General features: G+C 30.4%; 1 protein-coding gene and 2 pseudogenes across 11 annotated transcripts; 1 reads left to right on the top strand and 2 right to left on the bottom strand.

The window, feature by feature from the left end:
- Positions 1-545: 545 nt before the first annotated feature.
- On the bottom strand, positions 546-5,324 carry LOC113868379 (auxin efflux carrier component 3). 11 transcript variants are annotated; one of them, XM_027503874.1, is made up of 8 exons: positions 4,267-5,289; positions 3,881-4,236; positions 3,717-3,718; positions 3,367-3,635; positions 2,731-2,816; positions 1,835-1,992; positions 1,266-1,342; positions 546-1,175 (listed from the first exon to the last, which is right to left on the bottom strand). In XM_027503874.1, exons 1-8 carry the CDS (start codon positions 5,130-5,132, stop codon positions 1,109-1,111), a joined length of 1,881 nt encoding a protein of 626 aa, XP_027359675.1. In that variant the 5' UTR covers positions 5,133-5,289; the 3' UTR covers positions 546-1,108. The 11 variants fall into 11 exon arrangements, with proteins under 11 accessions (XP_027359675.1, XP_027359676.1, XP_027359674.1 ...); XM_027503875.1 differs by lacking the exon at positions 3,717-3,718 and having other exon boundaries at positions 3,367-3,647; positions 3,924-4,052; positions 4,101-5,289; XM_027503873.1 differs by lacking the exon at positions 3,717-3,718 and having other exon boundaries at positions 3,367-3,622.
- An 11,677-nt stretch (positions 5,325-17,001) lies between these two features.
- Positions 17,002-19,719, top strand: LOC113870359 (annotated as a pseudogene).
- Positions 19,720-23,780: 4,061 nt separating this feature from the next.
- On the bottom strand, positions 23,781-26,656 carry LOC113868474 (annotated as a pseudogene).
- Positions 26,657-27,470: the final 814 nt, after the last annotated feature.

Genomic DNA, 27,470 nt, shown 5'->3' with positions numbered 1-27,470 from the left:
TGAAGTGTTAATATAAATATATCAGATTTATATTAATAAAATGATACATTATACTGATAATACTCGATGTTTTAATGGTATGTATTAATTTATTAATTTTCATATAATATAACATACTATTAATGTCAATTTATAATATTTATATTAATAATTCAATTTTTATTAAATAAAGGTTATATTAGTTTTTTAATAAATGTGAAATATAAATGGTAATTTTCTATTGACGAAAGTATTGATCAATAATAGTTTTGACTAAATATTAGTTCATTACTTGTCTCACTAAATTATATATATACTTTAATTTTTATAACAAAAAATAAATTTTGGATATTTTAAGAATAAAAATCAAAGAAAAAAATAGTTGTCTTAAAATTATAAAAGAACTATTATTTTTAAAATAGCTAAAGATATTATTTTTTGGAGATAGAAAAAATACTATATTTCATGAATATTCATAGTATTAAATAATTAAACTAATAATTTTTATATTAAATATATATATAAGTAATAAATTAATATAATAAAAATAAGGAAAAGAGGAGAAGAAAAAAAAGGCTTCGTCGTATTTTTCATTAATTTAATTTCCTCCGCCCAACTACTGCACTGTCTTTTTAACTTGAAACCGGATTTTCTCATAAAATTTACAAATGCTGATAGAGGGAATCATTTATAGATATCAAGGACTTGGCTTACGCTAGCTTTCCTCTGTAATGTCTCCCATACACTGTTATCCTCCCTCTTCGAGATTCTTGAAAATTGCATTATCACACTTTTACAGCATGTTGATTCACTTTATTTTTAAAAAAATAATCGCTTATTTTTTAAAAAAAATCTAAAAAAAATAAAAGAAATAAGCGATTATTTTCCAAAATAAAATGAACCAAACATAGGAGGCATTAAAATTACAAATGAGGATTTGGCCAATATCTCACAATTTATAAAGTTCCCAAAATTTTGAAACTTGGAATGACATCCTCTGCTGTGAAATTACTAGTCAGGGATAATTTTTGCGAAAATCCTCGAGTGATAGAGTAAGTCACTGTGGTCTCCATGCATGTTACTAGCTTCCAAAGCATCAAAGGTTGAAATGATTCGCTTAAATTTTCCTTTACAAACCAAGGAGTATGTAATAGACTAGAGTAATGGGAAGGGCTATCAACATGCCAAATATAACCCTGCAATTCAATTTATTTGTAAAAGGGTCAATTTGTTTCTTTAAAGTAACAAGAAAGTGACGAAGAAAATAAAGAGGTTTGATTGCTTACGCTGTACTAAGAATGGCTGGATGAACATTGTACTCCTTAGCAAACACAAATGGAACGATCCCTTGAGGAAGTGCAGCCTATTTTCGACCACAACATTTCCAAAAGTTAACAACTTGTCTTTTTCCTTTTTTATTGTTAATTTTTGCCAATAAGGATTATAAAAACTTTAGACAGATACCCATAAAAAAGGAAAATGAAAATTAATTAGACCATCTTTGGCCACAACCCATTCCTAAAATATTTTGATAATTGATAAGAATTTCATGTTGATAATGAGTAAAATATAACTAAAAAAACAAAAAAAAATGTAAAGATATTAAAATTGACAAGTATTCAACATCTCTATCATGGTTTTAAATTGCGGTCAACAGTTGCAGTATAGCTACACAACTCGTATTTTTTCATAGTTTTGCTAATTAAACTTACCACTGCAACCATAATTACGATTTTAAAAAATGGTATACTAAATTAGACCCTAAAATTATAACTACTAGTCAATTTAATTTTTATCGTTATAAGAATTTGTTTAGATTAAAAAATTGCATAAGAATTTGAAGTTGATATGTAACCTGAACAATGGCCACATGTAGGAGGGTGCCACGGAGGCCAACTGCAATGGAAGCTGCGGCCATAACAGCTGGGCCAGTGAGGAATCTAATAGCCATGGCAAATGCAGCAACAGAGTTTCCACATGCAATTATCTTGGGCTGAAGTGCCATAAACAGACCTAAAATACAAATATCAAACACAATCTTTCACTCAAGTGCATTAAGAAAGACATAAAACAAAGGGCATCAATGTTTATATTCCAAAAGCATAATTCTTTGAAAAGAGACACGGAAACCAGAAAGAAAAATTAAAAGAAAACTATATAGTACTTGGTGATTCGTCCAATTCAACCACCATCGTCTAATTATCCAAAATGGTACCCCTCACCACCACCATTGTCCACCGCAAAGTGACCTAGTTCATGACCCGACCCCACATGTCGGAGGCATTATGCTCAACAAGTGAACAAGATCATTTGGTCATTACTCGTTAACTAACATCACGGGAATGGATGGCTATGACTTGTTTAATACTTGCTTTGCCCCAAATCCATGCTTTTCATTGATTCAGACCCATTATTCAATTATGGGGAGCTGCACAATTTATTTTATGTAATTTTGTTCTATGGCTATTAACATAATTTAGAAAAAGCAATATCATATATTATATTACTATTTTCTCATCGTTCCTACAATTTGGTTAGAAATATTAAAAAAAGAAAAAAAATAGAAAAACGCTAAATAGATACACACATACAATTTTCTTAGTCTAAGGAAATACACATCTACACCAAAAACGGGAGCCACTAAAATAATGATGTTTATTTATGCGAAAGAGGATGCAATTTGTGAAGATAAAAGAATGAAATTATTGCGTGAGAGTATGAATTTGTAGAACTGGATTGGCGACCACTCACCTAAGCTGAACATAGCCATTCCAAGACCAGCATCAGACAGTATGGAAATTGATTTCTCTATTATTTTGGGCATATGCACGTGCCACCTGTACGTCATCGTTACCATGAACAACACCATGTGTCAATAACTAATAATAATTACATTACTCTATTAACCAAAACTGAAAAAACGAAACTAGCCACTGCTCATGTTGCCATTACCATATTCTATTTTTTTTTTCTTTCGTACGTTGTTGTCTTTGATTTATGAGTCTTGTTCTGTAGTTGACCATATCACATTTATCAAGAATAATATAAATAATAATTTATTAAAAGTAAAACTAAAAGTGTATTAAGAATTTATTATCATACTTTAATGAAAATTTACTTTAAATATATTTTTATAAATATTTACTTTAAATTTTCTACAAAAATAATTTTAATTTCTATTTAAAAAAGGTTAACACTTTAATGCCCGTTGATAACATGATTAAGGAATTGTTACATGCTATTTTTTTTTTTGGTTGAATTGTATTAGTAAAAGAGACTAAAGGCATTAAATTTAAAAACATAAAAATTAAAAATATATTTAAATTTTTAAAAAATTAATTCTTATCTAGTGTTAGTGTTAGCGTATGCTTTGATTTATTTACCTACCTAAAGGCAACGAGGGACCATATGACACCAATGAGGCTGGAGTATGTGTTGGGATTACGAATAAGCTTCCTCCAAACCATGATGAGTATGAGACGGGTCATGACACTCGCCGGTGGCATGTGTTTTACGGCGCCGGCAGACTCAACCGCTCCGGCAGCTTTCGGGTGGAGCTCCGCCGTGGAGCTGGAGCCCAATTTGTTAAGCCCATTGGGCCCCTCTTTCTCTTTCTCTTTCTCATTCTCATTCTCATCCTCAGCTTGTTCTCCCCCCTTTCCCGGGAACTTGAACCCTTCCCCACCAACCCCTTTCTCTAAATCACCTTCAATTTAACCCAATCATTACACAATCACACCTCATCATCACATAATCATAATCTTAAATCAAATTTCATCATTACACAAACAAAAATTATAAAATAGAAATTACATTATTGTCACATAGTATTTAGTACTTTATCTTATAAAAACGTAAAAAATTACCGTTAAATATAATTTATGTGTGTAATTATTGGTACCTTTGTTATTGGTCTCTCCATTTTGAGTGTGTTCATCAGGCACTATCATCCTAATCTCCTTTGCACCCCGGTCGGATTGTTCGGAGTTTCCGAGGTCGGTGCTACCGAACACGTTGAGACCCGCACTTTCCGAAACCGGCGAAGCGCTTGAGCTCCACACGAACATGTGAAGCTCTTTAGCATCGTGAGCACCCTTGCTATTACCCAACGGAACCTGAACCTGAACCTGCTGCTGTTGTACCTGCAAGTTTTGGGTTTGGGTTTGATTTTGATTTTGATTTTTCACGGTTTTGGAGAACTCCGGGTTGGGAGGCGGGTACGAAGCAGGCACAGTTTGGGCCGGGTAAAACCCGAACCTGGGAGAAGCTAAGGTCACCGGCTGTGACTGGGGCATTGAGGGTTCTTCGAAATTGGAAGGTCTGGGAGTGGGTCCACGCGAGGAATATAAGTCATTAGCGGTGAAATTGGAGTGTCTGGGCTGGTACCCCATCATGGAGAAGAAATCAGCATGGTTAAAATTGGAGCCACGTGGCGTTGGGTTATGCGAGGAGCTGAGGCTGTAAATCTCCGCGCCGGTGAGATTAGACGGCCGAGGGGTCATCATAAACGACCGTCGCGACGCGTTGGACTTCCTAACGGTGACGTGAAGTTTTCCGTCATCGCCAACTTCAGCGTCGGTCTCAAGAAAGTCTCTTCCGTCTAACGAAACGACGTCGGAGTCCACTTTAAACGACACAATGGAAGCCGCCGTTTCGGGGAACTGTTCCAAGATCAAAAGCTTGGCGGCGCGGTACTCGAAGAGGAAGAGAAGAAGCGTGTACCAAATGATGCATTGAAGAACGACGATTTGAACCATGAGGGTTCCGGAATATTCGCCGTACATGGCGATTAAGAGAGGAATTCCCATGACTAAGGTGTTGGGTAATGTGGAGAGGGAGAAGACGGTGATGGTCCATTCGAGGGAACCGTTTTTGGTGAAGTTGGTCCAGAGAGCGAGTGCGAAGAGCATGATGACTTTCTGTAGCGTGTCTGCGGCGATGAAGCGGAAGTTCATGGCGTAGGGGTTGTTGGTGGAGATGAAGTGGAAGGAAAGGAGTGGAACTGCAAATATTGCAACGAACCGGTTTATGCCTGAGCATTGGTCCGGTGTGAAGATCTTCCACCACCGGACCGAACCGTATGCGAGTATCATCGCCACGTACAGAGGCACCACTGCGGTTAGGACCGTGTACAGGTCTTTCCAGCTTATCATCTTTCGGTTCCCAAAAATGGAAAGAAAGAAAAACGGTTAGTTTAGTTAACTGAGAGTAGGAAGGGGGCGTTTATTTATATATTTGGCTCTCACTCTCTCAGTTTGAAGTTTTAGTTACTGTTTGGGAGAAGATGGAGATTAAGAAGGATAATATGGAGTCCAGAGAGAGAGAAACAGAGAATTACAGAGTATAAAGGTGTGAGTTGCAGATAGTATATATAGGGCATGGGGATAGGGAGGAATGCAAAGGGTGGATGTGTCAATGACTTTAGGAATAGATTTTATATATGTGAATCATATTTTATTTTGACATCGTTTAATATATTATAATTAATTATAAAATATATGTTGAAAATTATAATTTTTAATAATTTTCATATATAATTAGAATCTGTCTAAATTATTCTAGAGATGAAGTGTTTTTATTTTGGGCATGGTTATAGATTGTTTCTTTTACAACCTTGGTTACAAGCATATTTGATTTTAGTTTTAGAAAAGGAATTGATTGGGGGAGGTGGTGAGGGATGGGCCCAGGGTTACGGTTCGGAGTGGCTGCATCCTGTGGTACTTAATCCTTTCTTTAGGTGCAATGATCTATGTTGACCACTAACATATGCCATGATCTAGGAAGGAAAACAAATATTTAGAAAAAAATATATATAAAAAGAGTAGTTTAAATGAGAAAACACTTCTTTATTTCATTTGAATTTTTTAAATAATAAATATATCATATAAATTAATTGCTCTTTTTCGTTTTTCTTAAAAGCATTCTAGAATTTTTCTAGCTAAACACACTGGACAAAAGCTAATAAGTTGAAAAAAAAATACAAGTCCGAAAGCATCTAATATATAAAAAAGTTGCATTCTTTTTTCTTCCAAATTTAATGTTCGAATCACTTAATTCTCAACTATAATTTGAAATTGGATTTGGACACTTTTCATTCACTTGTAAGGATAATTAGTGAGGAAATGAAAAATAAGCGTTTAAGGTATTTTTAGACTTTTCACGTTATATTGTACTACATTCTAATTGCTAGCCTAATTAATTTAGTGAATATAAACCTATTTATACTCACATTTTGTGTAGTTGTCTCAAATATCTATCCGTTTGGGGGCAAAGGGCAATTATTTATTAGAATTTATCACCATTAACCACAACCCACTCCTTGTCAATTGTTAATTTCCAAATCTACAAATTCAAATTTCAGAATAACGGACTTTTATCCTTTAACATATTCCTATAAAGATAAAATCAGTTGTAGGAAAAGGAGAAAATATTTTTTCTCCTAATTGAAAATTTGAAATATGTTCTTATCTTCTCTCTGAGGTTGGCATGTTGAAAATTAAAAAGGTATGTTTGATTAGTGTTTTAAAAACAGTTTTTTATTTTTAAAAATAAAATATAATACAAAATTGTATTGAATTTTGTTTTTAAAAACAGAAACTGTTTTTTTTTTTTTTTGCTATTCAACAAAAAACTACTTTTTTTTTAACTATTACAAAACTGTTTTTAAAATGGAAAACAAACACTCTCTTAATTATTCCAAGAATGAAACTCATACACAAGATGGACATCATAAAGTTACTAATTAAACTGAAAATTTAGTTAATAAACTTTATTATCTTATTGTGGCAGGTCCATAAATTTCTTTCCCAATAAGTAGTCAATTATTTCATGTCGTAAGATATGAGTTCTCTTAATATATGATTTTGCAGTTTAAATTTTTAAAAAATTTATAGGTTGCGAGATTCATGATAAATATATTACTGTCATTCTTTATGCAAATAAGATTGGGTGCCCTGTGGATAAAAAATTAACCAATAGTGATCACGTGTCCATTGAATGATATTTGATTTCTTAAAAAGAATAAAAAATAAAATATAATAACGAAGTTAAGTATAAAGTTTAAGAGTAGGTTTAATTTTTTTAAATAGCTTTTTATTTTTAAAAATGAAATCAAACATGCTTTAAATATTAAGTAATAACTAAAACATCTTTCAAATTATTTTTGGCATATGATTTTATATGAGATTTGGCTCGAAGGTTCTTTATTATGAAATTTTGGTGGGACAATTAAATTTCCATTCATGTTTTTTCATGAACCCTATGCATCATATGTAGGAAGTTAATCCTATGGTAATTCATATATAATTTAAGGTGAGTTGAAGTGTTATTTATTGCAATATTTTTTTTCTAAAATATTCATTATAATCTAAATAAAATAATGATTCAAAAATTATAAAAAAAACAAATTATAATAAGTAAATGAGTGAGATTTGAGATTCAAGCTTCAAATTTTATAATCATTGTTTAAAATTTTTATTCAAAATTTTCAAATTATAAACAAATTTAACTCATTTAAATAAATGAGTTAATTTTTTTTCTCAAGCTTGAACTTTATGCATTCGGCTTGTCTCGTTCCAGGACAAATGCTTTACCTTTCTTTAATCTTTTATTAATTATTTACATCAAGGACAACCATTTTACAATATTAACAATCTATTGACTTGGACATGAAAGAAAATACGATAATTTTATTTAAAATATCGAGAAACTGATAATTTTAAATTTTATTTTATATTTTAATCTTGGTCCACTCAAATATATTTCAATTAGCAAAAGTGAGATCAACGACATCAAAATAGACGTTGGTGATAGGTAATTTCTTTTTCTTTTCATGATAAAATTAGTAATTTGATAATTTATTATTTTATTTTATTTATTTCATTTTAATTATATATTTCTTTTTGTTGTAATATAATTCTATTTGTCAATTGTGACTATATTTTACTAATACTAATTTTTTTTTGTATATTAATTGTAATAAGATAAGCATAGTTTAGACTCAGGCACATATAAACAGAACATTGTAGGAATGCACACGTGCATGTCTATCTACTACCTCGTATGACTTAACCTAATCTAGCTTTTTCTTAGTACATTGTAGTTTATTTTTCTTTACTTTGATCTCTTAATTTATTCCTCGATGGATTCAAATTGAAAATGGATGGGAACAGAACTTCTACCATTCCTTCGGTTGTTTAGGTCCCACCCATTTGTAAATTTTAATTATCGATCTTATAATCTAATGAATTATCTGTGGAATTGATTCACACAAATGATTGAGTTTTCAATTTTATTTTCCACAAATAGAATAGACATTAATTTGGTTTCAATTTTAAACATTTTGTCTTTAATTAAACCTTTGATTAATATATGCATATGGTATTGATAGAATTACTAAATATGATGAAGCATGAATAATTGCTTACTAAATATGAAAAGGTCTTATATTTACTAACAAAATGTTATCATTAACAAGTAGTGTATTTAGAATTTTATTAATGTATGTGCTTTAGGTTTGTGAAGCCTATTTGTTTAAAAAAGTTTTGACAATTTTGACTCTACACTTCTCCTTTTTAACTTGTAACTAATTTTATCAATGTCATATTTTATTATTTAACATTTTCTCTTAAGAGTAGTTAACTTTAATCCAGTTGAGACTTGAATTCAACTTTTAACCTATACTCGTAGTTAAAGTTTAGGCCTTCTTGTTTTCTCTTATTGTTGCCCATGATTATGTCTTCTTTTTTTAGATGTTTTAAGTATATTTTTTTTAGTCATTTGCCCTTGACATTTTTTTTTGTATCCTTCAATTTATTTTAATTTTTGGACTGTAATTTTTTTCTTAAACCAAACTCTCTTATCTTATTAGAATATAACTACGAACTCAATCAAGAAGGTGAAAATAATTAAATTTTGAGTTTGAGTGATATATTTATCTAAACTATTTTTAACAATTTGAATTCATAATTCACTTAATTATATATCTTTTAATTTAATACTAATATACTAACATAAAATTTTATTATCTAATACTTTACTCTAAGTCTAACTAATTTTGATTCAGCTGGCTTACATTTAACATTTAGTTTAATTAAGCTTGTATTTCAAGTTTAGTCTTATATTATATGTTTTGTTTTTTAATTATCTGGACTAGTGTGTATATATTTTTTTTAACTTTTTAGATAGCATACGACATAGGTCTATTTTCTTTTTTGTTTAGCCTTTATTTCTTTTTTTAATTTTTAACTTCAAGTTTTTTTTTCCTTCCTAATATAGTTGTGACTTCTATTTAACGAGTTTATACTTCAAGATTAGGCCACTGTCACATGCTTTATTCTCTTTTCTTATTGTTTCAACCTGTAATAATATTCTTAAAGTTGTTCAATATTATAATATATTAAATAATAATGTAATATATCATAATGTTAATATAGATTTTTAAAATTTATACTAACAATTTGATATTTGTTTAAAAAATATATACTAATGAAAGAAATGCTAACATTTAAGAATCTTTAATTGTCAGTAAATAAATATTTTTTAATGATTTTAATTCATGGAAATTAAATAATATGTAGCTTTTAGTTTACAAAATGTCATCACGATGGATTGCAAGTCTCTGTCGATAAAAAATCATATGATAGCTACTTTATGTGAAATAATTGAACTTTACAAAAAGGAAGCACGAAACAAACACATGCACGAATGCCATTTATTACAACCCCGGAGTTTTGTCTTCCCATTTTCTTTTCCAAATGACGGAAGTTTCTTTTAAAAACTTAAATATATTTTTTTAACTATTTAAAATAATTTATAAGAAAATCATATTTATAATTTCTATTTTTTAAATAAATCATTGTTTTTATTTGAACGTAATTTTATATAAAGTTAGGATTTGTTTATACTAAATTTAAATATTTATAAATAAAATATTAATCAATTACTGAGAGTTCTTAATATATAAATTAATTTTATAAAAAATAAAAGTAATTAATATTTTATTACTTTATTTTAACACGTAATATATTTTTAAATATAAATAAATATCAAAATTTAGATAATATGTCTATAAATATTTAAATATAAAATTTAATATACATAATCATAAAAATAATATTAAATGACATGATGATTAAATTAATTTCTTATTTTATAAAAATTTATTAAATATTATAAATGTTCAAATTTAACATTAGTATCGACATATCTCATTCTTTTGTATTTTATAAAAAAAATATTATCTTGATTAAAAAGTTTTAGGTTTAATTTTTTGCGAAGATATTTCATTGATAAAATTCATAATACTACATTAGTTGTTTGCTTAGACTCAGTGAAATTTGAGGCGTTCCTATTTTATTTTAGAAGGTGAAATTTTATATGATTTTTTTAATGTGTCTCTTAACTTTCATAATTAAAAATTAATAAATAATAAAATTTCATTAAACAACTATAGCATTAATGATATGAGTTTAAATTATTTGTAATAAAAAATTACTATATATAAATTATTATATCATCTCTTTAAATTCACATATAAGAAACTGGTTTACGTAACATTTTTTAAAAGGTAAATACAATGTTTGAGGACATGTAAATGTTCCATAGATGACAGAACTGAATCGTTTTGCATGGAAGAAACACGGGGAATAAAAAGAAATATATCTTGTTACAAGGGAAAATTAATCATTGAAATTAACTACATAACAAAATACCTCTAATGAACATATAATATGAAAGGAGAATATTTTCAATTCGTAAAAGCTACGTTTTCAATTCTTGCTGTTTTACATTTGGCGAAAACTGATTATTATAATTAGTGATGTGTGTATTGGTTCAGTAATTATAATTAGATTGAAAGGAAAATAAAAGAGGCACAGTATAGTTGAGGAGCGATTATGAGTGAGTGGATTAGGGCAATTATAGAGTCAAAGAAAGGAATGAGAGACACGTGAGGGCAAAAAGGAAAAAGGTAAAAGGTCTTGGCGCACACAAAATGGTCCCCTTAGGTTGAGTGGTTCAACGCATGGCTCACCCTTTTTTTTTTCTTTCTTGTTTTGAAGTAAGCAAGTGCTTCTTACTTTGTGACAGTTTGGGTACGTGTGAGTCAAAATATGGGAGCTTGTCTACCCATTGGACCCTCCCTAAATGCCCTTCCCACCATATCTCTCATGCTCGTCAAGAACCTGGTTCCACCATTTAACCTACCATTACGATGTTCAACCCGTGTTGCAATATATATATATATATATATATATGATTGTTTATGTTAATTATTTTGAAGTAAATTAAATTCAATATGATTCAGTCTCATCATTGATTCATCCTTAAATATTTTACTTTGTGAAGTTTATATTCCAGATATTCAGCAATGGATATAAAGAAGTGCGTTAAAGTGTCATTGATTAAAAATATGATTAAAATATTCTAATAATTAATAATATCTAATTTCTCTAATGCAAATAACTAATTAACTAAAGTCATTTAGTCCAAAGAAAATCTAACTCACTTAACGTTATATTGAAATACTTATTTCTTTTGTTGCAATTTTACAAGAGCCAATTTTCGTTCGGGGAATATATGTTCATGCATTGCATATTACAATTACATTAGGTATGTTCAAGGGACCCATTTGCTCATTTCCCATAAAACAATAACTTACGATACCATTTTCTTCCTATTTCTTTGGTTCTTTATTTTGAGAAGAATAAGTTGCGCCGTTTAAGAGACTCGCGTCATACTTAAGCACTAATAAGGCTTAGTCAAACTTGACTAACTATTTAAGAACCTAGGATCAAAATGCATGAAAAACATTGGTGATAAGACGGTGGATCAATGTTAAGGAGTAAATCTCATCCAACAATGTGGTAGGATTTCTGAGTTTTAATCATGATGTTTCTAAGAAGAATTTGCATTCCTATTACACAATAATTAATCAAAATTATTGGGTTTAAGAACTGATTGAAAAGTGCAGCCTATTCTATTGAAGAAAAGACGCAATCTAATTGAATATGGAAGAGTTTATCGATAAGATTGTTAAGTGGAAATATTATTGATGTGTTTCTTCTGAGGTCTTAAGTCTCTTAAGCATTCAAATGACGCCACACCCTTGCTTTGGAACCTGCAAATAGCTAAACCCCATGGCATGTTTCTCAATGCGTGTGCGGTTGATTAACCTGCCCGTGAAGGAAAGCTTCTACCCTTTATTGGGCCTATGTGAATTTTTTGGATCAAGATCGACATTGGTTGGCCCAGCTTTTACATTTTCACAGTCCCCAACAACTAAATTATGCCCCACCAGAGAGGGGGAAAAAATTATGCCACTTATATAGAAAATCCAAAGTTACATGCTCTATCCCCTAAAGGGCAAACTTTAGTAATAAAATCCTTGAATATGGAGATAACCTTTTATAGACATCTTAATCAAACTCCTCTACGTCTACTTGATAAAATGCTATGATAATATATAACTCAATTATAACGCAATAAACATACAATAGCGCAAAAGAAATATTAAGATGAACACGAATTTCTTCCCAAAAAGAGAGCTAATTTGAATTGCTGCTGAAGTTATCCACTGTGCAAACTACTAGCAAAAGGCAAACGACAGTACGCATTCCTGGACTAGGAAAAACAGAGAAAAAAAATATCTAAAGAGAATTTTGGGTAACTTGTTTCATGTTGCATGTACGGAATGTATAGTGTTCAGAACCTTGTACTATGGCATCAAGACCCTCTTATTCATAAATCAATATGGTAATTGCTCGTTAATTTGCTCAATATCTACAAATTTTGAAATGTGTGTGTTGTACTCTCCTATATATATAATTCATTTGTAAGATATTATGTGAGTACCCATGAGGGATTAATGCTGTCCTCCGATGCGGGATAAAGCACTCAAAATTCAACTATTTGTTCTAGAAAGTCACACATTCACACTTGAGTTGAATCTTCTTAATAAGACATCGATGGCAACATCGGTATCTTGTATCGTAGATTGGTATAATTGCGGTGACTTTAGTAATATTTATTAGTTCTTCTTTCATGACTCATAGGTGAGTTTCCTTTTAAAATCAAGATAATTTTAGTTTAAGACATATATTATTCATATAACGTTTTCTTACAATATTTTTTATAATTTTTTATTTCTATATTTCCTTCTATCACGTCAAATATTTAATCGCACACTTCCCCGTTCTTTTTCGATTTATCTCTTTGTTGTAAATGAATTTTATTTAAATTTATTATATTTATTATAATATGTATATCACTTCTAGTTTTACCAATCAATGTTATTTCTCTACTCCTTTTATCGTTTCATGACAACCATGACCCCTATCATGTGTTGTGTATAGGAATTTTCACTTGACTACTTATAAAATGTTTAAATTCTTACATATACATCCACACATAGAAATATGTAACAAGTGTGTTAGACATGAGATGAGCTAATTTAATTGTATTATATAATATGATAAAAAAATTAAAGTTAGTTTGAAAGGAAAGAAAATGCCAAAGTGAAGGGTGGTTTATCTTAACTTCATAACCTATAGTCTAAACCCAAGCCAAATATTTTCATGGATGATTCTGATAAGAGTTCTTAATTAGTTAATATATGATTGTCTCCTACCCACGTAACAAATTGATAGACATGCAGTTTGACAATGGCATGGGCAATTATGTGAAATTAAAGATCGAAACTTAACCCTCATTAGGTTGACAATTAGCATGTTTCGTGCATTAGAGGATTGTTATTAAGAACAAATTAATTAAACATGTCGTTTCAAAGCTTATACAATGTAGGTTATGAACCCTTAAAGCCCAATCATGTGAAGGAACATTCTTCTGAGGGTGTCGTTTGTGACTCTCATTCCTCATTTCTTCCCATCCTCAAAATTGGCCACCCCATCCTTTTGTTCTTTCAGCTTTTGAGCTCCAAATTCCTCCAAAAGAAGAAGCAATTTCCAAAATACAGCTAAGGCATTGTTTCATAATCTTGTGACCTATTTGGATTTGCTAGCTAGCTAGTTCCATTTTGTTGAATCGTTGGGGGATCAAAATCGGGGACACATTTAATGGGTCTCCTAGACATGTTTGATATATGTTTGAACATGAATTTAGATTGGAAAGGAAACTTTGTGACGAAAATATTTGACAATGCATCGTTCATAGATGTGTCTGTGGCCATTCATTTGGAATAAAGCTCAGGGCGGTGTGAGGCCCATGTGACGTTGTTTAAGTGCCTTTAAGTGAATTTATTCAACTTGTTCGGTAGAGAGGGTGTTTATATTAACTCCCTCATTAGAATTTTTTGCTTATTTTGTTCCCCTCACTTGCTTTTCTTCGCCTCTCTCTCTCTCCCAACAAAACATGTAGAAGAAAAAAAAGTGTGTGTGCGTGTATTGTCCACGTAAAAGTCAAAATGGGGTTTGAAAAACACATACTAGATCAGTATTAATCTTATTTACTACCTGTGATGTTAATCTTATTAATTTAAATTAATCATATTTTAATAGTTTTTATATTTTGCATGCTACTTGTATGTATTTATTAAACATGTAATATATAATCGATGATTCACCGGCCAATTAAATCAGTGACATAACTTAGTGTTTACCCCTAGTCAATAAACGATTTCAGTTTTATTAGTATATATTTAACTCCTGTTAAACTAATATACAAATATCAAATTAAAATCGTTTTCTGTAAAATGCTTTGATGTAATTCTTAGTAATTAATTTATAAGAAAAGCATAAGCTTTCATTGCTCAAATAAAAATTTCAAAAAATAACACACAATATTTATTAAAGGAAAAACTTATTTTTTCATTTTATAATTTTTTTTTATAATATTTTTTCTTCAAATTCGTTATTCGTCCCCACCACAGGGGCAAGCAGTTTGGTGAGTGTTAGCTATATAAATCAGTGAAGCATAAATCGTTTGTCGCTTATTATCATTTGATGAAGTACACGCCTTAGCCATGTGCTACACTTTTACAGTTTTTGAATGGAAGAGTCTATTGTTTAATTATTTGTCCCTTTTTCATGGGAAAACTATATCTTATTAATAAAGACAACATCACTTGATATAGAAAAATATATATTTGTTACATATTTTATAAATAAATAAGTAAAAGGAATCAAATAAACATGCCAATTAATTCTCTACCTCTACTTTTGTAATTCAACTATAATTTTTTCCACCATTTAACCTTTCAATTTTATCCATCCATTCATACATAATACATGTATGTATATAAAAAGTATATATTTGCTAGTTCAATAATAATGAAGGAGTGATCCAATTGTGTTCTCATATATTTGGTCAATAATTTGGCTAACTGGAAATTGTGGCACTGAATGAGTTTTCAAGTACCATCATTTCTTTGCTTCACGAACAGGTTCTTTAGAGCATGTAATGTGGGGTATGCCATGGTAATATGTTTCCACACAACATGCATAAAAAATAACTAGCCCTATTACACTTCTGGCCTGCATTCAAATTTTGGGCTTTTATTGATTTGGGCTACTTGATGAAAGGCTCCCATTCCAGAGTTTCCTTTTTGGTGATTTTTTTGACAAAAAAGACTAAGGAAATTTGTTTCTTCGGTGTCTTTTTGTTACTTTCCTTTCATTTTTTGAAAAAAAAAAGGTTTTATTTAGGCCTCATTTGAAATAATTTATTGAAAGCCTATGAAAAAAATATATAATTTCATAAGGTTTTTAACTTATTTTAATATACTTTATTTTAATAAAATTCATTATTTAAAATTAACTATGAGAACTTTTGTTAATCTTTTAATTTTAATTAATTGTGAGAAAGCAAGACATGTAGTTTATAGTATTATGGCATAAAATGTTGCTTCCTTTAATGTTTGAAAGCGCAGTTACCTTCATTTTCCTCTTATTTACTTGATAATGTTTTTTCATTTATTAAAGAAAAAGTATAACAAATTTGTCAACTCAGTATAAATCATTTATTTCATTTTTTAAGGAAGCAAACACATTATAAACTATCCTCTTAAAAGTTTTTCAATATAACAATGATAATGTGTGGTTGTGGCTATAATTGTCTCTTTTACAATCTCATTTACTCACATGCTATACGTGTATTGTGTGTTATGTGTTAATTTATTATGCTACGATACATATTATATAAGCGAGATGGTTTAGATGCGATGAACAAAGTTGCCTATAATTATATTGATTTTGTATTACTTTGTAATTTCCATGATCATTTTTTTGCCCTTTTTGTATCATTGTTATTAATTAGCTAGCATATTCTTCTTTCTCATTTAAGCCAAATATCACAACTTAATTTTCTTTTAGAAAAATTATTCTTTTTTTTTCTCTTATCATTTCATTTTGCTCCTTTTCTAAACTTGTATATACCCCTATCAATTTATTATTTAGCATAATTCTTTGTTACCAATATTATATATTGTATGTCTCACTTTCTTATCAACTAAATAAAAAAAACATGAACATAAATTCTTATAGTTAATTTTGAATAATTAAAAATATTTTTTAGTAAAAATACAATATTTAATACATAAAAGTAAAGAAAAAAAATTAAAATTTTAAAATCAACCCTAAAAGGAATAGTAACAAAAGCATTAATACTAAATAGAAGCAAAGTAACAGAAAAAACACTGAAGAAGTAATTTTTCTTAGTCTTTTTTGTTTTCGAAAAATTTTCTTCTTCTATAAAAGCCCAAACTCAATCACCTTTGCAATACAATCCATCCCATAGTCAAAATTTGCTTGGACCAAAAAAAAATGCCAAATTTTGCAAAAATATTATCAATAAAAATTAATTTCAACTCTTCACAAAACCCTAAAAATATTATCAATCAAATTCGAGTTTTTTTCCTTAAATTTTAAAAGAAATTACTAAAAATAAAGTAGTTATTTATTTTTTATTTTATTGAAAATAATGTTTCATTAATCAAATTTTAAATAACAATTTTTTTTATCATTTAAAAAAATAAGGAAATGAAAAATGTAGGCAAAGGTCCTTCACCCAATGCTGCTACGTCTGGCAGTGCGACGAGCGACGACCCGAACCGAGGGTAATTGGGTCCGGTTCAGCGTCGAGCCCAAGCCTTTCGATATGGAGGCAGAAGAAGGAGATAGGAAAAGAAGAACTGATGGTAGCAAAAGAGCAAAAGAATCTCCAACCGAACCCAGTTTGGTTGGACCAGTTTATTTGGTCCAGCGTTTCCCGGTTGCTAAAGTCCGATCTCGTGGCTGTCCTCGCTGAGTTTCAGCGACAGAACCAAATCTTCCTCTGCATGAAGGTGATTATAAAATAAAATTTTTAATAATTATTAAATCTATTGTTATATTCTCTGTTTTATTATTATTATATCTTGCATTTTTACTTTATTGAGATTTTGTTGAATTTAGTAGTTCCATTGGTTTATGTATGGTCATTTGTTTATTTTGTGATTTTATTATGTTATGGGAATTGGAGTTGTAGCATTAGGAGAGGCAGATATTTTATCTATATGCTATTTGCTTGCTTTGTGAATAAAGCTGTATTTTATTATGAGATACTATACGCTTTTGAATCACCTCTATTTTGAACTTTGAACCCTTACCTTTGTTTTTTTTTTTTTTTTTACTGTGCGACCGCTGCCCTCACTTTTTATTGAAGGTTGAAGATGCCTTGTATCTGAAATATGAATGTCTTTTGAATTTTGTTTGTCTCCTTGACTTCTATTGTTATTTATCTGTATGTTTAGTTTAAGGCCTGTCTTTTTATTGAATTTTATGAATATGTGATGAATTTTGTCTTTTATTTTTTTATTTTGAGCATTTATATGTATATAGTATACTTTTCTATACCATCCACTATGTGGGAACTATCTAAGATTAATCGCTATAGTTTCAGCCCATATATAAATTTGTGAAGTTTACAAACCTTAATCACCCGTTAAGGAAGACATTCTTCACATCCAACTAATGGAGCCAGCAGTGAGTGGCCATAACAAAGGCAAACTAATGCAAGGATAGCCACCAGTAAGAGTCTTAGAGTGATAGATGGTAGGTTGAGCATACCCTTTAGTTACCAATCAAGCTTTCAAGCTAATAATCACAGAAAGCAAGACCCGTCTCAAACCAATATAGCTTATTTATCAATAGGAAATAAAAGATAACACATAACTCGATTTGAGAGATTGTAGGATGTGAAGGAATAATAAATAGAACATAAGTAGCAATGAGAGATTGATTGTTAAACTCTTGGGTTAACTCTTAAACTCTTACAAGTTTATGATTCTAGCATATTGCAATGAATCAAAGAATATAAATGTAAAAGAAAAGAAAAATCTTATTGAATTGAATGGAAAGAAAATAAAATAGTAGAGAGATCTCTTCTCCAAGGCCTTTTCCTTCACAAAGAACTTCTCCTTTCACAAATAGCAAATGCTCAATTTACAAATGATAACACTTCTGAATGTTATTCACTCACATCTTCATTATATTTATTTACTTCACAAACTTCCTCTACTAAGTTATCCCTCCCACTAACTACAAACTATCTTAACTAACTTTTCTTTTCCTCTCTCTTAACTCCTACCACATACAAGTACGTTAAATTACATTTAAACTCTTTTTGGTAAGCTTTGACAAATTTGATAAACTCTCAATTCTATTAGTGAGTTTATGAACCTAGATTTCTACATGGTCACAGCAATAAAATGTATATTCTTAGCTGATGTTTTATACTTGGGTCAAAGCCTGTGTTATGGAGATGCTATTAAATTACGTTTGGATACCAGTACGTGTTTGACAAACAAAAAGGATACCAATGTGTAATTTTTAAATAATATTTTTGAAGTCTATAAACTCTAAGTCAATTTTAGGATTAGAGTAATAAACTAAAGCATGAGAAGAAGACACACTCACCATTCCTGTAGATGTAAACATGTAACACTTTGTTCCATTGTTGAAATTATGAAGGTTCTAACTATTTTTTCTGTTATTTTGGGGCTATATTTGGAAAAAGAAAATCAACAATATGCCCATTTTTGTCAAATTGCTTTGTTTTATACCTTTATGCTACTGTAGTTTGTGACTAAAAATTACCTGTTTAACCATAATGTGTAGCAAATATCTAATGTAAAACTGAACTAGAAAAAAATAAAAATAAATGACTCTGAAAAGCTAAAATTTTACCTAACTTTTATTACATTTAGTACTGAATTCTTGTCGTTGACTTTGATTTAACCACTATTAGATCTAATATTTTGATATGCATTGGTTACTTAATGGCAAAACCTTTATTTCTCAGTTGTATGATACAGTCTGCAAAGAAATATGGTACCGGTTAGACATATTTTTTTTTATAGGGATATGCTTATGATACTTGCACGAAACCGAAAGGTGGAAGAAACGAAGAGGGTTTGGGATGATTTGAAAGTAGGGGGAGTTTTGTTTGATCAACATACATTTGGAGACATTATTAGAGGTTTTCTAGATCGTGGATTGCCCTTAGAGGCAATGGACATATATGAAGAAATGAGACAATCTCTTGAGCCCCCTCTTTCATTGCCTTTTCGTGTTATATTAAAAGGGCTCATTCCATATCTAGAGTTAAGAGAGAAAGTAAAAGATGACTTCTTAGAGATTTTCACAGATATGATAATCTACGACCTTCCAGAGGACTTGTTTGAAGATAATTTGCAGCACCAGGATAGAGATAATAGGAATATTATTGCATAGTTCTTTGGACACCTGACACAATTATTAAGGCAAAAAAAATTTAATTTGCTATGATGGTGATCAAACTGTCATATGCTTACCAATACATCAGATGCATTGTACATTATATTTAATATAATTATGATTATGTTAACTATTCTGATTCAACCTATCCAAATCATTGCTTACTGGTATTAATCCTTATCTCATGACTATTTAATTTTTTATTCTAACTCTCAATTTTGTTTTTCTTTCCTTGTATAGAATGACTAATAAAAAAGTGTTTCCTACTCAACAAGTTAATGAGCAAAATGTGGGGGAATCACATGATGTTTCTACGAATCAAGAAGTTAATTAGACTCCTCGTGAAACTCAAAAGAAACTCACTTCAGATGTTTGGAATCATTTTAAGAGGCAAAACGTTGATGAAAAATTTAAAGCAGTTTGCAATTATTGTGGAGGAAAGTTGTTAGGTGATACAAAATAAGGAACTTCTCGTTTGTAGAATCATTTCAAGATTTTTTCACTTAGAACAACTTGAGATATAAGGTAAGCAATTTTGAAAATCAAAGAAAAAGGGGCCGATACGACTGTGGTTGGTTCTTATGCATTTAATCAAGACATAATAAGTAGAAAACTTGCTAAGATGATAATACTTCATGAGTATTCTCTCTCCATTATTGATCACGTTTGATTTAAAAAATTTTGTGCCTCTTTGAAACCGTTGTTTAAGGTTTTTAGTCATAACACAATCAAGAGTGACATCATGAAACTTTATGGGACTGAGAAGGACATGGCAAGGAAGAAACTTGCAAAGAATAAAGTCGGATTGCTATTACCACAGATATGTGGACTGCAAGCAACCAAAATAAGGTTTATATGGTTGTCACAACTCATTATATCGATGTTTCTTGGACCCTTCAAAATTAGCTAATTAGGTAATCTCTAATTTTAAGTTATGTCTAATTTTAATGTCATTGATTATCCCACATGTCGATGATTAATATTTATGTTTTTCTTTTTAAATTCCTATTTAAAATTTTAGGTTTGTCTACATTCCTGCACCTCATACTAGTGAAGTACTTGCTAAAACATTGCATGAATGCTTGTTGGATTGGAATATAGATAGGAAAATGTGCACTTTGACAGTTGATAATTGCTCGACAAATGATGCTATGATTGCTCGTATTTTAGAAAAGGTTTCTCGTAGGTTTCTTATTTTAGGTGGTCAGTTATTACACATGCGATATTGTGCTCACATACTAAACTTAATTGTTAAGGATGAGTTGTCCATAATTTCTGATTCTATTGAAAAAGTTAGAGATAGTGTTAACTTTTGGATATCAACACCTAAAAGATAGGAGAAGTTCAAAGGGATAAATGAGCAAGAGAACATCTCATATAGTAAAGAACTTGTTGATTGCAAAACTAGGTGAAATTCTACATTTTTTATGCTTGACACCGCTATTCATTATAAAGATGTGTTTGCTCGATTGCTGGTAATAGATAGTCAATATCGCATTGTGGTTAGTGAAAGAGATTGGGAGATGACACGTGATATTTGTCAAAAGTTAGAAGTGTTTTATGATGTAACTCAATTATTTTCTAGGACTTTGTTTCTAACTGCAAATATTTATTTCCTAAAGATATGTGAAATCAAGTTGACTTTGGTTGATTGATGTATCAATCCTAATGTTGTTATTGCAAAAATGGGGTGATGGCTGTTGAGACGGTATTAGATCCAAGGTACAAGATTGTTTTTCTTGACTATTTTTTCCCTCCAATTTATGGAGAAGAAGTTGTTTCTAAAATTGAAAAAGTTAGATATATTTGTCAAGATTTGGTGAGAGAGTATGATATGAAACTCAAGGGTAAAGACCATGTTTCTTTGTCTTCAAGTTTAGCCACAAATGTTTCGGATGTAGGTAGTGGAAGAAAGACAAATTGGAAGTCAAATTTTGCAAGGTATGTTAGTGAGAATAACAATGCCACTACGTATCGTAAGTCAAAGCTAGACCATTTTTTGGAGGAGCCAATGTTGCCTGATTCAGAGAAAGATTTTGACATTTTAGGTTAGTGGAAGGCAAATAGATTAAAATATTCAACATTGCAAATGATTGCAAAGAACTTTTTGGCTATTCCAATCTCTACTGTTGCCTTAGAATGTTCATTTAGTACTTGTGGTCGTTTTCTTACTAATCGTAGTAGATTAAGCCCTAAAACATTAGAGGCATTGTTGTGTACCCCAAAATTGACTATGAAATCATGTCAAAGGTAGTAAGATTACGCCCTTATTTTGGTTGCTTGCAGTCCACATATATGTGGTAATAACAATCTGACTTTGATTCTTTACAAGTTTCTTCCTTGCCATGTCCTTCTCAGCCTCATAAAGTTTCATGATGTCATTGTTGATTGTGTTACGACTAACAACCTTAAACAACGGTTGCAAAGAGGCACAAAATTTTTTAAATCCAACGTGATTAACAATGGAGAGAGGATACTCATGAAGTATTATCATCTTAGCAAGTTTTAAAATGATTCCAAACATCTGAAGTGAGTTTCCTTTTATTATTTGGAGGACAAGTTTCAGTTGGAAAAGAACTTTCCGTAGGAAGAGAGCTTTGAGTTTCAGGAGGAGTCTATCTAACTTTTTCATTCGTAGAAACATCATGTGATTCTCCCACATTTTGCTCATTAACTTGTTGAGTAGGAAACATTTTTTTATTAGTCATTCTATACAAGGAAAAAAAAATTGAGAGTTAAAATTAAAAATCAAATAGCCATGAGACAAGGATTAATACCAATAAGTAATGATTTGGATAGGTTGAATCAGAATAGTGAACATAATTATAATTATATCAAATATAATGTATAATGCATCTGGTGTATTTGTAAGCATATGAAAGTTTGATCACCATCATAGCAAATTAAATTTTTTTACCTTACTGAAGCATATTTAGTTATCTACATAATCATAATTAGTAAATATATCTACATAATGTACGTGGTTTGTTTTTCTTACTAAAGCATATAATGTACCTGGTTATTTTTTACCTTACTGAAGCATATTTACATCATAGAAAAATAGCTACTAGTTACTAAAGTTCCACACATAATAGTGGTGTGAGAAGGGTGGGAGGAGGAGCATCGGCAGTCAGTCAACCACTGGAGAGAGAAATCATGTTAGATCTGAGAGAGAAAATTTGAGAAATTGAATTAGTATGAGGAGATGAGGGTGTTGCAGAGAGATGTGAGAAAAAGAATTGGCTCTTAGGTTTAGGTTTATATATATATATATATATATATATATATATATATATATATATATAGAGAGAGAGAGAGAGAGAGAGAGAGAGTTATAAAGTTATTTTCATAGTATAAGGCGGGTACGGGTTGTGTGAAACTCGCCCCCGCCCCCATTTATTTATGGGTTTTAAAAAAATTCGTTTAACACATCTGTGGGTACCCGACTTTGTCCCGCGACAGGTAATACCCGTAGGTATCCACGGATTCGGATCCATCATAAAATTTACCTGATAACGATCATATATAATGAAAGAAATTGTTATGGACATTTCTCTAATAAAGTTTCCGATTGAAAATCTGATTCATTGTTTCTTTCCTTATTCCCTCGACTCATGTGCTTCCCATCACATGTGACGAGTGACAACTATTTGAGCAATTGAACAATTATGTTACCATCTATTTGACTATAATAGATAATTTTTATTTTTTTTATTTTTACTTTTGATTCATTAATTTAAAAACTCTTCTTTCATAAAGAATTTACGATTAGCCAGTGTAATTTCTATAGAAAATAAAATGGTTAAACTTGAATTGAAGTTGTTACTTGTTATCCAAATGTTAAAAATAAATAAATTCAACATGCTGTCATTTGCAGCCCAAGTACACGTAATCTGTTAACCTTATAATGTACTTTAGTGATAGTAAGACATTTGTCGAATAGGTACCTTGATAGAATTGCTCGAACTCAAACAACATAAAACAACACTGAATACCAAAAGAGAAAAATAAAAATTCAGAGTATCTTGTCTGTATTACCCCATTGAACAACTCCCTGCACCCATTTCTAATCTGTTATCGCTTGACGTATTATGAATATTCATTCATTGTTTAGGCTCAGATGTACAATGATTGAAAAAAGGTGAACTTTGAAAGCTGGAAAAACTTAGTTGAGATAAAAAAAAAATTGTGATTACTTACAACCGCTACCACATCTCAACATTGCATGGCATCAGGCTGGTTCAAAATACAAAATATGGTGCAAACACCTCGATCTTTACATGAATAGAATTTGTCAGAGCAAAGTGTAGATAATTGTGTCGGGTGTCCAAAGAACTATGCAATAATATTCCTATTATCTCTATCTCGGTGTTGCAAATTATCTTCAAACAAGTCCTTTGGAGGGCCATAGATTATTATATCAGGAAAAATATTTAAGAAGTCATCTTTTACTTTCTCTCTTAACTCTGGATATAGAATGAGCTCTTTTAATATAACACGAAAAGGCAATGAAAGAGGGGGCTCATGAGATTGTCTCATTTCTTCATATATGTCCATTGCCTCTGAGGGCAATCTGCAATCTAGAAAAGCTCTAATAATGTCTCTAAATGTATGTTGATCAAAATAAACTCTCTCCAATTTCAAATCATCCCAAACCCTCTTTGTTTCTTCCACCCTTCGGTTTCGTGCAAGCATCATAAGCATATCCCTATAAAAAAAATATGTCTGGCAGGTACCATATTTCTTTGCGGACTATATCATACAACTGAGAAGTGAAGATTTTGCCATTAAGTAACCAATGCATATCAAAATATGAGATCTAATAGTGGTTAAATCAAAGTCAACACCAAGAATTCAATACTAAATGTAATGAAAAGTTAGGTAAAATTTTAGCTTTCCAGAGTCTTTTTTTTTTTTCTGGTTTGGTTTTATATTAAATATTTACTACACATTATGGTTAAACAGGTATTTTTTAGTCACAAACTACAGTAACATAAAGATGTGAAACAAAACAATTTGACAAAAATGGGCATATTGTTGATTTTCTTTTTCCAAATATAGCCCAAAAATAACAGAAAAAATAGTTGGAACCTTCATAATTTTAACAATGAAACAAAGTGTTTACATGTTTACATCTACAGGAATGATGAGTGTGTCTTCTTCTCATGCTTTAATTTATCACTCTAGTCCTAAAATTGACTTAGTTAGAGTTTATAGACTTCAAAAACATTATTTAAAAATCACACATTGGTATCTTTTTTGTTCTGTCAAACACAGACTGATATCCAAACATAATTTAATAGCATCTCCATAACACAGACTTTGGCCCAAGTATAAAACATCAGCCAAGACTATACATTTTGTTGTTTTGACCATGTAGAAATCTAGGTTCATAAACTCACTAATGGAATTGAGAGTTCATCAAATCTGTCAAAGCTTAGCAAAAAGAGTTTAAATGTGATTTAACGTACTTGTATGTGGTAGGAGTTAGGAGAGAGGGAAGGGAAAGTTAGTTAAGATAGTTTGTAGTTAGTGGGAGGGATAATTTAGTATAGAGAGTTTGTGAAGTAAATAAATATAATGAAGATGTGAGTGAAGAACATTCAGAAGTGTTATCATTTGTAAATTGAGCATTTGCTATTTGTGAAAGGTAAAATTCTTTGTGAAGAAAAAAGCCTTGGAGGAGAGATCTCTCTACTATTTTCTGTTCTTTCCATTTAATTCAATAAGATCTTTCTTTTCTTTTCCATTTATATTCTTTGATTCATTGCAAAGTGCTAGAATCATAAACTTGTAACACTTCAAGAGTTAACCTAAGAGTTTAACAACCAATCTTTCATTGCTACTTATGTTCTATCTACTATTCCTTCACATCCTACAATCCCTTAAATCGAGTCATGTGTTATCTTTTATTTCTTGTTGATAAATAAGTTATATTGGTTTGAGACGGGTCTTTGATAAAATGAATCTGTTCTGTGGTTATTAGCTTGAAAGCTTGACTGGTAACTAAAAGGTATGCTCAACCTACCATCTATCACTCTAAGACTCTCACTGGTGGCTATCCTTGCATTAGTTTGCCTTTGTTGTGGCCACTCACTGCTGGCTCCATTAGTTGGATGTGAAGAATGTCTTCCTTAACGGGTGATTAAGGTTTGCAAACTTCATAGATTTATATATGGGCTGAAACCATAGCGATCAATCATAGATAGTTCCACATAGTGGATGGTATAGAAAAGTATACTATATACATATAAATGCTCAAAATAAAAAACAAAAGACAAAATTCATCACATATTCATAAAATTCAATAAAAAGATAGGCCTTAAGCTAAACATACAAATAAATAACAATAGAAGTCAAGGAGACAAACAAAATTCAAAAGACATCCATATTTCAGATACAAGGCATCTTCAACCTTCAATAAAAAGTGAGGGCAGTGGTTGCACAGTAAAAAAAAAACACATAAGTAAGGGTTCAAAGTTCAAAACAGAGGTGATTTAAAGGCGTATAGCATCTCATAATAAAATACAACTTTATTCACAAAGCAAGCAAATAGCATATAGATAAAATATCTGCCTCTCCTAATGCTACAACTCCAATTCCCATAACATAATAAAATCAAAAAATGAATAAATGATCATACATAAACCAATGGAACTACTAAATTCACCAAAATCTCAATAAACTAAAAATGCAAGATATAATAATAATAATAAAACAGAGAATATAACAATAGATTTAATAATTATTGAAATTTTTATTTTATAATCACCTTCATGAAGAGGAAGACTTGGTTCTGTCGCTAAAACTCAGCGAGGACAGCCATGAGACTTTAGCAATCGGGAAACGCTGGACCGAATAAACCGGTCCAACCGAACTGGGTTCGGTTGGAGCCTCTTCAGCTCTTTCGCTACCATCAGTCATTCTTTTTCCATCTCCTTCTTCCGCCTCCATATCAAAAGGCTTGGGCTCGACGCTGAATCGAAAACGAACCGGACCCAATTACCCGCGATTCAGGTCGTTGCTCATCGCACCGCAAGACGCAACAACATTTGTGTGAAGGACCTTTACCTACATTTTTCATTTCCTTGTTTTTTTAAATGATAAGAGAATTTGTTATTTAAAATCTGATTAATGGAACATTGTTTTCAATAAAATAAAAAATAAATAACTACTTTATTTTTAGTAATTGCTTTGAAAATTTAAGGAAAAAAACTTGAATTTAATTGATAATATTTTTAGGGTTCTGTGAAGAGTTGAAATTGATTTTGATTGATAATATTTTGCAAATTTTGACTTTTTTTTTTTGTTTTTGGTCCAACCAAATTTTGACTATACGATGGATTGTATTGCAAAGGTGATTGAGTTTGGGCTTTTATAGAAGAAGAAATTTTTTTGAAAATAAAAAAGACTAAGAAAAATTATTTCTTCAGTGTCTTTTTGTTACTTTGCTTCCATTTAGTATCAATGCTTTTGTTACTATTCCTTTTAGGGTTGATTTTAAAATGTTAATTTTTTTCTTTACTTCTATGTATTAAATATTGCATTTTTACTAAAAAAATATTTTTAATTATTCAAAATTAACTATAATAATTTATGTTCATTTTTTTTTTAATTTAGTTGATAAGAAAGTGAGACATACAATATATAATATTGGTGACAAAGAATTATGCTAAATAATAAATTGATAGGAGTATATACAAGTTTAGAAAAGGAGCAAAATGAAATGATAAGAGAAAAAAAAAATGAATAATGTTTCTAAAA

The sequence above is a fragment of the Abrus precatorius genome, unplaced genomic scaffold (genome assembly GCF_003935025.1).
Source record: "Abrus precatorius isolate BTA unplaced genomic scaffold, Abrus_2018 Scaffold6, whole genome shotgun sequence".
Classification (NCBI taxonomy): domain Eukaryota; kingdom Viridiplantae; phylum Streptophyta; class Magnoliopsida; order Fabales; family Fabaceae; genus Abrus; species Abrus precatorius.
The sequence above is the reverse complement of the archived record's forward strand: the minus strand, read 5'-3'. Positions and strand labels throughout refer to the sequence as shown.

Coding starts and splice junctions, on each gene's coding strand:
- LOC113868379 (XM_027503865.1), bottom strand. CDS start 5,132: ATGATAAGCTGGAAAGACCTGTACACGGTCCTAACCGCAGTGGTGCCT. Junction 1,993..2,730: donor AATGGCTATGTTCAGCTTAG/GTGAGTGGTCGC, acceptor TTTGTATTTTAG/GTCTGTTTATGGCACTTCAG. Junction 1,176..1,265: donor CCAGCCATTCTTAGTACAGC/GTAAGCAATCAA, acceptor ATTGAATTGCAG/GGTTATATTTGGCATGTTGA.